We start from the raw sequence: 12,841 nt of genomic DNA on the forward strand, positions 1-12,841 counted from the left end.
ACAGACAGGCGCGGATCAATGATCTGTCACTCATTTGTTGATTTATCATAGGGTCTTTTACATAGCCTAATTGTCAGGCGAGTGACTGTGTAGAGGAATATTCGTGCCTGATGATAGGGTCATGTAAAAGGGCCTTTACTGTGCCCTACCACACCTTCCTTACCCGCCCTGTCTGCTAGAAGTCACCTTCCTCTACTTGTCCTCTTTGTCAAGCCACACTTTCCCTGTCCTCTGTGCCAGACCACACCATTCCTATTCTGTGTGCCAAACTACATCCTCCCTACCCGTCTTTGTGCCAGACCACACTGTTCCTACTTGTGTGCTGTGCCGGACCACCTCCTCCATACCCATCCTGTGTACCAAACCACATTGTCACAGCAGCAGATGTGGCTCCACTGTTCCTCAGAACTGATTTGACTTGGGGCTAAATCCAGGGGCAGCACCTGGGGTTTCACCCTCTCCCCCCACCAATTGGAATCTGGTCTTCACTGCAGGGAACCACAGACTGGTGAGCTAGAAACTAACCCAGGACCTGTAGGGATTAATTGAGAATAGGGGGCTGGGTGCGTGCAGTGGTCCTTCAAGAGGCAGACTAGGCGTGTATGCGTCCTATGGGGTCAATAAAACTAACAGGAGATACAGCATCTGCCACAGGCAACACAGTTAACACAACACTGACTATGGAAGTATGGGGCATTACTGGTCATGACCGGCAGGCAAAAAATACATCTTTCCTACCTGGTTTGTGTGCTAGCCCAAGCCGTTCCTACCTGTTTGCTGGTCCAGATCACACCTTCCCTACCTTTGCTATGTTCCAGACTACACCTTTACTACCCAACCTGTATGCCAGACCACATCTTCTCTGCCTGCGCTGTGTTTCAGATGACGACTTCCCTACCCATCTTGTCTACCTGTCCTGTGTACCAGACCATACCTTCTATACTTGACCTGTGTACATGATCACCCCTTCCCTATTTGTCCTGTGTACCAGACTACATCCTTGCTACCTGTACTGTGTACCCAACTACATCTTCCTTACCTGTGCTGTTGGAAACTGAAAGGTAAACTAAATGATAAACTTATTAAAGGTGTTTCCTCCAGTATTCATATATCGGATATATACCCAAGATAGGTGACAAATGTTGGGTCACTGGCACCTCCACCTTTGCGACCCTCAAAACCACTAGTTGGTGGTTTCGAAGCTTGTACCTCCTCACCCACATTACCAATGGTGAGATGGTGTTTTATTGTTCATAGGGGTCTCATGTCTCAATGTAAAGCTTTTTTTCTTATAACTGGAGGTCCCAGCTCGACAACCCCTTCTCAGAAGCTAGTCACCCCAGCTATGAGCTGAATACGGTGGTGGGCCAATCTGCTTGAACTCATGACAATGAATTGATCTCTCTAGAGGAAGCTATCACCCTCAAAGTTTGTCCAGTTGGAGCTACACTTTTAACTTACTCACTGCATGATCTATCAAATACACAGCTAACTCCTCAGTATCGTATTTTTGAGAATGTATTTATATGTTACTTCATTATAAACACTTTCAAGAAAAAATTTTAAACTGAGGTTTGTATGTTTTTTATATTCGGTGTAACGTGGGCTGCAAGCCCATTTTAAAGAATCAGCTCTTAGCATCCTACCATAGATGAACTGATGAAAGCTGATATCTTGTCAAATAATACATGTGCTTTGTCTGCAGTATTGTGCGACACAGTCCATTTAGGTTAATGTGTTGTGCCATGTAATGTACTTACTAGCATAGGTAGCCTTCAGATCAAATATTCACGTCCAATTTAAAGGACCAATGAACTTTAATTGCAGCTCAGAAACATTGATTTTAGAACCGTAGATCGTGGAGAAGTTCTAGACCTTCTGTCTAAATGAAAAATACTACAGTCAAACCTTCCATCGCACAACATGTCTACTTGTGCAGAAAAGTAAATTAAGTGCATAGTAAACTCTAACCATTAATTCATTTCTATTGTAGAAACATGAAAACCCACCCAGCTGTTGTTCTGCTCCTCTGTTTTGTGATTGGTTATGGTTCTTCTGAAAACTCCACAACGTCAAGAGGCTGTGGGCTGGACATTTTCCCACGCTATGTATACCTTTGCGATCTGGATGCCATTTGGGGGATAGTTGTGGAAGCTGTGGCTGGAGCAGGCGTCCTTACAACCTTGCTTCTTATGTTGATCTTATTGGTAAGGCTTCCTTTCATCACAGAGAAAGAAAAGAAAAGCCCATTGGGAATACATTTCCTTTTTCTTCTTGGAACCCTTGGATTGTTTGGCTTAGCTTTTGCGTTCATCATACAAGAAGATGAAGCTATCTGCTCCACTAGAAGGTTCTTATGGGGTGTCCTATTTTCTCTTTGTTTCTCATGTCTGCTTGCTCAAGCCTGGAGGATCCGTAAGCTTGTCCGGCATGGCAAGAGCCCATCAGGTTGTCATCTTGTTGGAATGGTTATATGTCTGATGCTGGTTCAAGTTATTATTGCTACGGAATGGATTATCTTAACAGTTGTTAGAGACAAGAAGTTGGCATGCAGTTATGAGCCAATGGATTTTGTCATGGTTTTAATTTATGTCATGTTTCTCATGGTGGTTACCTTGGGCCTCTCGCTTTTTACACTTTGTGGAAAATTTCAGAAATGGAAAAAAAATGGAATATGCCTTATTATTACAACTTTTCTTTCTGTCTTAATATGGGTGGCTTGGATGACTATGTATCTCTATGGTAATAAAGAACTGAAGAAAAAAGACCAGTGGAGTGATCCTACCTTGGCCATTGCCCTGATAGCGAGTGGATGGGTGTTTCTTATCTTCCATGCCATCATAGAGGTCCATTGTACCATTCTACCAGCGCCACAAGAAAATACAACAAATTATTTTGATACATCCCAGCCTCGCATGAGAGAAACACCTTTTGAGGAAGATATTCAGCTTCCCCGGAGCTACATGGAAAATAAAGCTTTTTCTATGGATGAACATAATGCAGGTAAGAGGGGCAGTACACGTATATTTGATATTATGAAGACCAATCTTTGGATGCTCACTACATTACTCCTACCAGTTATTCTTAGAGATTGTTTAGATACTGAAGTCATGTTAGAGCGGTTAACTGGGACTTAAATGGTGCGGTCTCTTCTTTGGCCTGGAAGTCATGTCCGTCACTCACATTGGTCTTTCTGCAGCTGTCAGAGGTGAAGCTTTCATGAGCCTCGGTGTAAAAGTTCAGCCTTGGCCCTTACTCTTAGTGCTCTTTAGCTTTGGTTTGCCCAGAACTTTCCACTGAATTGCTGGATCTCTTTACCACTAGCAGCCAGAACATGTTGCTAGAGTCTTAAAAGATTAGGGACACAAATCTTCAAAAGACATGCATTACACACTTCGCCCTTCCAGAAGAAAAAAATATATAATATTCTCAAGGACAGCATATCTATTACAAAACTTTTCCAAGATGGCAGCTCAGATACAACAGCTTAGCTTCAGTATAATGCTGTCACCATATAATAGTCAGATAACAGCGCTATACAGTGATAGTATTTACAGTGCAGTTACCCCCGATAATCACAGGTGACATCTCTGATTGGTGATTTCTGTTTTTGTTTTTCTTCTCTTTCTTCTCTCATTGGGTCTTAAGTGGTTGAAAATTAGATGAGCTTGAAACCAACACAAGTGCATGCTCTAGATCAATATTTTTAAACTCAAGGTCTCAAGTTCCCACAACAGGTCATGCTTTTCATAGTATTATACAGGTGATGTCATTATTGTCAGTGCCTCAGAAATTGCCACAGGTGTTCTCTCTATAGGATGTCCTGAAATCATGGCCTGTTTGGGTATTTAAAGACTGGAGTAAAGAATTATTGGTCTAGTTCAGGGCTTCTAAAACTTTTTTGTACTTGGACACCAGCAGCTTGTTCTTCACTGTTGGTTGAGGTCCATGCCAAAAGGGAAAATATTGCAAAATGTATTTTCCCTTTGTGTCCTGAACTCATTATAGCATAGTTACAAAGAGAGTCAATTATGTTCTTAAAGAAGTTGTACCAAGATTACTAGTTAGCCCTTATCCACAATTTAGGGAATAAGTTGCTGATCATGGGGGTCTCACCACTCAGACCCTCGCCAATCCTGAGAATGGGGGTCCCATGTCCCCTGTACTGCTCACTGTGGAGGTCATTGTACCCCCCACAACAAAAACACTGAATAGAGTGACGGTCACACAAGTGCATTGACAAACCATTCACTTGCAATAGGCCTGTGCCCAAATACTGTATTTCCGCCAGCCCCATTGCAATGAATCCCCCAACGATCAGCAAGTTATCCCTTATTCTTTGGATAGGGAATAACTTGTAATCTTTAAAGCAGACTGCTGCAGCCAGAGAAAGGCTTGAGCAACAGGAGAGACCATTGTACCATTAAAATATAGATACCGGTAGGTTAATGGCTTACCTAATATTTGTGATATTGAGATTGTGAAAACTCTGGTGGCGGTAATCGTCTCTGAGGATTGCAGAGATAGCAGTCACATTTTAAGTATATAAGAAGACATGGTAGGTGGGGGACCTATTACAGATTTTGTACTGAGGCCACGGAGCTCCACGTTACTGCTCTGTCTGTGTATGAGGATACTTTATAAAGGCTGGGACGCTCTGCATTATGATAGAAGATAACACAAATGTACAATGGATTCTACCAGAGTGTTAAACTGAAGCCACTTGCAGAATAACTTGCATAATAAAGGTTAATAGCCAGACGCTAGTTCAGGACTGTGTGGCTATGAGGCTTTTATCTCCTCCGCCTTGAGACTTTTACCTTTAAGAACATTCAGAACTGTCCATTTAATTTGAAGGTTCGTAATGGAAATCATTTGATGTGCATTAAAACTGACAGACAAAATCATTTCTGCAGGTCCACCAGTGCAGCGTGTCTCCGGGAGTCTGCAAACCGCTATCCAATATTCTGAACTGTAACTGTAAAAGCACTCTCCATAACGGCGTAGACCCCATACCATTCCCTGCACATGGATTTTTAAACCTTTTAAGGGAACACTGAATATCTCTGTTTTACTCAATGTTAGATGTAGCCATATGGTATAAGTTATAAGCATTTTAGCTGTATTTTTTGTCTTGTTTAGTAATGTTACTTACAGCTACCTATTAGAGGTGTAAATAGAGAAGAGAGGCCCATAGGGTTCTCCGAATGCTGCGTCAAGATACCACATTTACCACCCCAGGACACAAGGGCCTGGTGTTTTTTGCCCCCTCTTCAGATTTCTTGTAGAGAAAGACTGGTTGACTCTCAGGCTGAATTTCGATCCATTTTTGTTTTTGCTGACCTTGTGCATGACCTACGCAAATGAAGGGTAATTTTTAATAGGTAGCAAATTGGGAAATAATTTGATTCCCCTAGTTACTAGGTCTTCACCATGAACAGGAACTCCAAGGGCAAAATGAATCCACTAAGGATCCTTTCTACACAAAGCAATTAATTGTTGTAACGAGCGGATGAGTAAACGATGACCAAGTCGTTTGCTTTCAATGACATCCTTTTACACGCACAGATAATCATTTCCGTTTTTGCGGAATAGCTTGTTCATTCCATCGTTGCTCTGTCAGGGAAGTCTGGAAAAGCCTGGGAATGGTCTGCGAATGAATGGACATTCGCTTTTTACACAGAACGACTGGAAAACGCCGAACAATGATTTTTACGCCTACATAAAATGAATGATAAATAAATGTGAATGAATTATTGTTTATCATTCAATCATTGGCCGTGTTTACACTGAATAGAATCGTTCATTTTCGCACGATTCGGCGGTAATCGTTCTGTGTAAAAGCGTCCTTAGAGGTTTGTCAGTTTATGTTGGAGTTTTACTACTCTGTCTGAACTATATGATATTTTGGGGGCTTTTTCACAGAGTATTATTTAGATGCTACATGTTATTTTGGCACCATATAATGGCAATATGTGAGCTATATATGACAGTATTATCTTTGCACTATATGGCAGCATTCTGTGGGTTGAAATTATGAGAAAAACTCTCTAAATCTGGATTCACACACATTTTTTGCACCATTTTTGTTGGTGTTTCTAATGGCTTTTTTTTCTCAAATACACTACGGCTGAACGTTGCTGTAAGGGCTTAGAAATAGACAATATTGGGTGCCATTGGTGTCAATTATGTGATGGAGCCCACGCTGCTGGTACTTTCATTGTTCTGCTCCTGTAATAGAGCAGAACAATGAAGGTGGTAAGGGTGCTGTTAATGGTGATATGAACAAGCCCTAAAGTCTATAGCAAATTAATTAATTTTATTATGTTAAACATTATGTACATATACACAGCATTTTTGTTTTGGGTATATGTTCTGGGTATGGCATTTTCCCCATAGTCTTCTTCATAGGACTTGAAAAATGCCCAAAAGAAAACACTTTTAAGTGTTAAAAAATAAAATTTCCAGCTGATTTGTGGTCAGTTGGGAACAAAATCCCCGTACCTAAGAGTGACCCCACAGGATAGATAGGTCTGCTCATCAGCCTGATAGCCGGTTGATGCAGAGGTTGTTGGTGTATAGTTGTAGTTCATTCAGCATTTATAGATACAGTATAGAATAAGTGGCTGTGCATTACTCATTCCTGATAAATGGAGTGCTGGCCCATGCTGTGTTACATTTACACTGACTGATCAGAATCTTACCCCTGAGCATTCTGTGCCTGCAGGCTTCTGAGATGCAAACCCAGCACTGATAATGAATATAAAGCTGACGTATTATACAGCACTGCGCAGAACACATTCGCTCATATTCATCTCTGTCCTTAAGCTGGCCATGCAGTAGGGTTTTCAGAGAGCTATTTCCTGAGCGACTTATCATTCATGCTCAGTGTGTACAGTTTTTCAACTTGGGCGACAATGCCATAAATTAAAAGGAGAAATCGCCAATCAATCTCTGCCCTGATCTGTGACCTTGTCTGGGCTGCCATTGTTGTTATGTAGATCGGTCGCTCAGCATAAATGACGTTTTAACTACAGCACCCGGCAACAACAGAAAAATCCAACATGGCAAATCAACTTTCCGATAGATATCTGCCATCGGTCCGCATCTGTAACGTTCATTCATCTTGAGGAAGACGCTGTTGGTTGGCAGAAAATGGTCTACAGCGGTGACTTCGGCGTCTAAGTGTATGGCCAGCTTTAGTGGCACTATTCCAATTTCTAACTTAAATGGAAAAGAATCGGAATACCCGGAGGAATCACTGATTGCATGTATTTCCAACTTTAATGGACCCTACCTAATACAACTTTGATAGATTTTTTGCAACCAAGATGTTGTGGCCATAGCATTCTGCAACTCATACTGTGACTCCATTGAGTTCAATGGTAGTGCGAGGTCGCAGTGCTACACAGTGATCTTCGGTGGAATTACCCCTGTTACAGTCAGACACTTTCTAGCCCTAGCCTTACTCTTTACTAATTCACAAAGTGAATAGGAAAATAATAGGGACAGGAAAACTAAAAGGGTTCTTGACATTACAGCTATCATGGCATATTCCCTGATTCAGCTTTGTGGCCCTTTCATTCTCAGAATCACGAGGGGATCCCAGCAGTTGGACCTCCACCAATCAAAAACAATGGTATATGTTACCTACCTGTCATCACTATTTATGATGGGAAAGCCCCTTTAAAATGAATGGAATTAAAGGAAGTAGAGAACTTACATCTTTATAGCTTATGTTGATATTTAACTCTGTTTTATGATACTGGATTCACTTTAAGAATTTACTTGAAGGCTATGAAAAGCTTTGTGCAGGAAAAATCAATACACACATATTTTACTAAGTCCCTCCAGAAAAAAATGATGCACTTAGCTGTTTTATGTGTTTTTTTGCATTGAGTTTTCCTTCTTATGTATTTAGAAAGCCTCATACTCAGAATACAAGCTTTCCTACATTCCAGTTTCTGGCTGAAAGGTGTTCCCAGCATTGACCAACTGGTCTCTCTCATTAATGTGCAGAAGCTCAGCTCCCTCTCCACTCTCCTCTTTCAGAGGCAGTGTATAATAACCACACCTACTCAGTGCTACACAGCTCTCTTTTTCTATTGCATCCTCTCTCTCTGAGTAGCTGCTGATCTATCCCCCTCACTGCTGATAAGGGCAGAAAGTCCATCCAGAGTGAATTATAGCCCTCTGTAATAGTAGCTTTCTCTGCCTTGCTCTCTGTCCTTCTAGTCTTCTCCACTTTTACCTGACACTGTTATAAGGCCCCCTGTAGTAGCTCAGTGGAAAGTTAATGAATGCTCACAACAGGGCAGCAGACTTAGGGAGCTACTGTCAGTTTTCTCCGATTGACAGAATTTGCTAAAATTTCAGTCCTCCAGCCTACAGTGCCTTGAAATACAATACAAGCATAGAAAGCAAACAATAAGATATTTTTAATGAAAACCAATTACAATAAGTCTTCATTTCTAAAAAGACTTCAGGTAAAATAAAAAAAGAGTGCAAAGATGTACATAGCCTTTAAATGTATTTGTTATCTTATTGACTATGGTAAGAAACTTGTGGTTAGGTCATAAAGACTATGAGGGTAATTGATTGAGCCTGGAGACAATTCTTCTCAGCTGCTAAGTAACAGTACTTACAGAAATCTAATCTGTCTTTGTTCTGTTTTATGAAGCCATGCGGTCTGGGGGATTTCGCAATGGAAGTTTAGGAAGCAGACCCAGTGCACCCTTCAGAAGCAATGTGTATCAGCCTACTGAGATGGCGGTTGTCCTCAATGGTGGAACAGTAAGTATTGAGCCAACACAATGCTTAAAATGAACTCCTATTACACTAGGAAAAAGAAAATCCTTTTGCAACTACTTCTGCTGGGAACACATCATTAGTTGTCAGAATTGATAAAGCAAATGTTCATACATTACATTACTTATCTTGTAGAATTCCTGAGTTCCAGCTTGAATATAGTCCATATGGAGACATATGTGCTCCTGGGCCCCAATGCAAGATCTGTAAAACCGCCCCATCCCTGGTATGTGCTGCTTTATAATTCTTACATTGCAGTGGGGCTTTTGGGCTCCCTCAGACTCGGTCACCAGAACTACTTGAATGACTTTTAAATGCCTCAACTAGAGGAACCTATCAGTATTTAGCAGCCTCACTTTTTCAGATGGCTCCCATAGGAGGCTATGGAACCTCCTGTGTTGGTCCGTAAAAGATAGGACAAGACCTATCTTTTAGTGCAACAAGAAATTTCGGCGTTGAAATAACACGCTTATGTCCTACCTTTTGCGGTGTGATTTTTATGGCGCGTCAAGAAATTGTTCGCTTGAACGATTCCATAGGAAACCATTGGTTCTAATAGAGCCCTTACAGTTGTGTCAGTTCAATAAGCTGTTGACTGGTTCTAGTAGCAACCAGCAGAATTCTGAATGCAGCTCTGGGCTATAACTTAGGACATATGCAAGATAAGTAAAATGGAATATTAACAAAGATATCCTACTAAATTATAAAATGGAGAAGCATTAAGAATTAGGACTCATGCATATGACTGTGTGCGGAATCACATTGTAATGCGGTCAGCATGCAGAATTATACTTGGAAGTTCAAAGTCAGTTTTTCACACTTTTCTACATGTTTCTGATACCGTGTGTATATTAGGGAATTGTTGCATAAGTGATTCCCTAATAACCGAAGAGAATACACGTCAACCCACACCTCGTTTAATAATCGTACTACTAGTAACGCAATCTATTAGTACAATGCTTATGAAAGATGGTTCGTCTCTTTAATATCCTACATAATTGCGAACATCTAAATAACATACTTCACATGTTGATATCACTGCTGATGTATTTTGCATTAGAAAACGCTTCTGCCTTTTACATGGTTTTACTCATCTCCAAAACAGATCAATCATTTTTCACTTAGCTGCAGGGGTTACCTCCTCTGGGTGAAGATGCATTAGACAGCTTGTTGCAGGAATGATTTGTACTAGGCTTATTAGTCATTAGCCTCTCTCCCTTGCAATAAACAATGGTTGGATATCCCTATAAGCCTTTAATGAGATATTCCTGTCTGTGGTCATCTCACAATATCACACAGTGTTAATCATATACCATTCATTGCACATAACATTACTAACACGCCGATCAGGTATATGATTAATCCATCTCTCACCCATGTGCACATGTAATCATCATCAAAATTACCCTATAGATGTATTTATTTAATTAGGTAAATGCAAAGTCATTTCACTAAAATGAGTGAGGGTTGTCTAGGATCAGAAGGAAAGGCTCTGCTTTCTTATTTTCCAGACACAGCGCCACTCTTGTCCCTTGGCTTGGTCTGGTATTGCAGGCTTTCCCCTTTTTCTAATTCTGGATAACCAATTTAAGGACAAAGAGGTTTTTAATTGTGTTTCTCCTTATTTGGCTTGAGATAACATATGTCAAAAGGCCCCCATACACATTAGTGAAAAGTCATCCAAAACCTGCCAATTTTGAAGGGACAGGCTGATTGTCGCGTGTATATTGGGGCCCCCTTACTTTCCCCCGACAGATTATGTTGGGGTAAAGAAGGATCGGGCATGTTGAATTTCAATCCTTTTGTTCTTCAAGGAGATAAGCCTACACCGGAGTTGTCTGGCTGCAGATTTCGCCACTTTCCGCATGGAAAACACGTGGACGCTTGGTAAAACCAAGTGTTCATGTGTTAGGGGGAGTTGGGAGAAATAGCTGTTGGTCAAATGAGTGACCAATCGACAGCTATTATGGGCACCTTTAGAAACCATCATATAAGTGGAGCTCACAATCTTCTATACAATACAACTGGCAAGGAAAAAAGACTGAACAGACCTCTAGTAGAAGTAGCTTCAATGCAGTGGGTTTCATTATACCTCTACCCACAGCAAGAAAAACAAAATTGACTACCAAGAAGGTAGCCATTTTGAATTGTATCACCATAACCGTATTGCATAGCAGGTCTCACCACATCCTTTAATGTTCAGTGTTCTGGACATGGACAGGACGTGGATAGAAGAGCAGTCTCCCAATTGTCTTCTACAATAAAGGTATCACATTTGATACCACTTGTTGGGTAGTGTTTCTGAGCTTGACAAGAACAGCATTCATAAGGGTTGAGATTGTCTATACTGGCCTCTTGAAGGAAAGGTAGAACACTTACAGTATGGCACAGCACGAAAGATAAGATGACATATACAACACTGAATATTTCAGACCTTCCCTTATATGCCAAGGATGGTTATGGTGGACCTCCCTCTGTTTTCCCATAGACTTGTTCTTCCCTCCCCCTCCTATGACCTTTTCATGATCCATCTGTTCATGGGTTTAACAATATACTATATCTGCTGGATCCTATGTAGTAGTTTATCTATAGATAACCAGCAGATTGTGACAACATCTTCTGGGTAGTATGATATGGAGGAAGTAGGCCTGGAGAACCTTCAAGATCTCTGCATTGCGGGACTACTTAAGTGAGATGTTGGGGAGATGTAGGGCTGACCACACATCTTGAACATAATCTGCCCATTGATACACTTTAACCTTTCAGCCCCAAAGTAATGCCAACCATCCAGACCTTTTATCTAACATTTTGTTAAATAAACTTTAGAAAAATACCTATACACATCATTTTACAGTCTGTTGTTTCCATCAGACTCAACCTATAAGAAAATTTCAGAATCACAATATATGTTCACACATGTATGCAACATTTTAGATCTACTAACAGGCTGTTCCAACCAATGTTTTCTCTACGGACAATATTATATTTAATTCTAAATATAAACTAATGTTACCCAAAATGGTCCTCTCCCCAGATTTTGTACTAGTTGCTTTGGTCAATTAGTTGGAGCAGTGGGTGGGAGGAAGCACGGCATCTCTTTTGAACCAGTAAACCTAATTAAGGTTAAAGGGATATTACTGGTTGTTTTTTTGACATATGGCTAAGATATGCCATAACATTATAATCTGTAGAAGCCTGACCTTTGGGGCTCCATAGAACCAAAGAATGAAGGGATCAAGGTATGAGGCTTTGTTGTAGTTCCCGACACACAGGTGGTTGGGTGTGTTGAGGGGTGGGTAGTAGGAGATGCAACGCTTAACTAGTCTTGCGGCTCCTTTATTTTAAGGATGAGTGATGAAGGTCCAGGCAGGTGGACTACCACTGAACAGTATGTGATATAACATTGTAGCAATAAGGTGGAAAAACTCCTTCAAGGTAAAGCTGATTGACTCCTTCTATTGCTCCAACAATTTGAGCAGGAATTGCTTAGTCTGGCGACAGGTTCATTATCTAGGAGTACATTCTATAAATTCTCAATGTAATAAGATTTATCCTGTTCAGAAAAGACCTTAAGCTGTCACTTTAAAATGCATAATGACACGTACCTGTAGAGATTAGACGGTGAAGGTCTGATTGATAGCATATAAGCCTTAATCTGCCGTTAAATACTTGCCTGGCTTGGAAATTGCAAAAAACACACCACAAGCTCTACTACTACTAAGCTATGCCACCAGCCAGGACCCCCATCGATCAGTTGATGTGAAGCTAGCTGGAGGTCTCAAAACGCTGACCGTAGTGCATTGGACCCAGAATGGTAATGCAGCTCCTATACACGTAAATTGGAGAGAAATGCAGTACCGCACTAGGCCACTGCACTACGGATGGCGTCCCAAGCCTTCCAGCTCCACAACAGCTGATCAGTAGGAATACCCGGACAGCAGCCCCTCACTAAACTGCTATTTATGACCTATCATGAGGATGTACAGTAGGTCATCAATAGTTTTACCAATATGGAGAAATACTATTTGAAAAG

The 12,841-nt window shown here is 41.0% G+C and overlaps 1 protein-coding gene across 2 annotated transcripts in view; it reads left to right on the forward strand.

Annotated features, from left to right (window-relative positions):
- GPRC5B (G protein-coupled receptor class C group 5 member B) overlaps positions 1-12,841 on the forward strand; it is a 65,951-nt gene that overhangs the window by 22,531 nt on the left and 30,579 nt on the right. For both annotated transcript variants that reach the window (XM_066576253.1, XM_066576254.1), the window contains exons 2-3: positions 1,994-3,003; positions 8,681-8,793. In XM_066576253.1, coding sequence (XP_066432350.1) covers positions 1,998-3,003; positions 8,681-8,793 — 1,119 coding nt within the window. In that variant the 5' untranslated portion in view covers positions 1,994-1,997. The remainder of the gene's footprint in view (positions 1-1,993; positions 3,004-8,680; positions 8,794-12,841) is intronic.

This window comes from Eleutherodactylus coqui, chromosome 8 (assembly GCF_035609145.1).
Source record: "Eleutherodactylus coqui strain aEleCoq1 chromosome 8, aEleCoq1.hap1, whole genome shotgun sequence".
Lineage (NCBI taxonomy): Eukaryota > Metazoa > Chordata > Amphibia > Anura > Eleutherodactylidae > Eleutherodactylus > Eleutherodactylus coqui.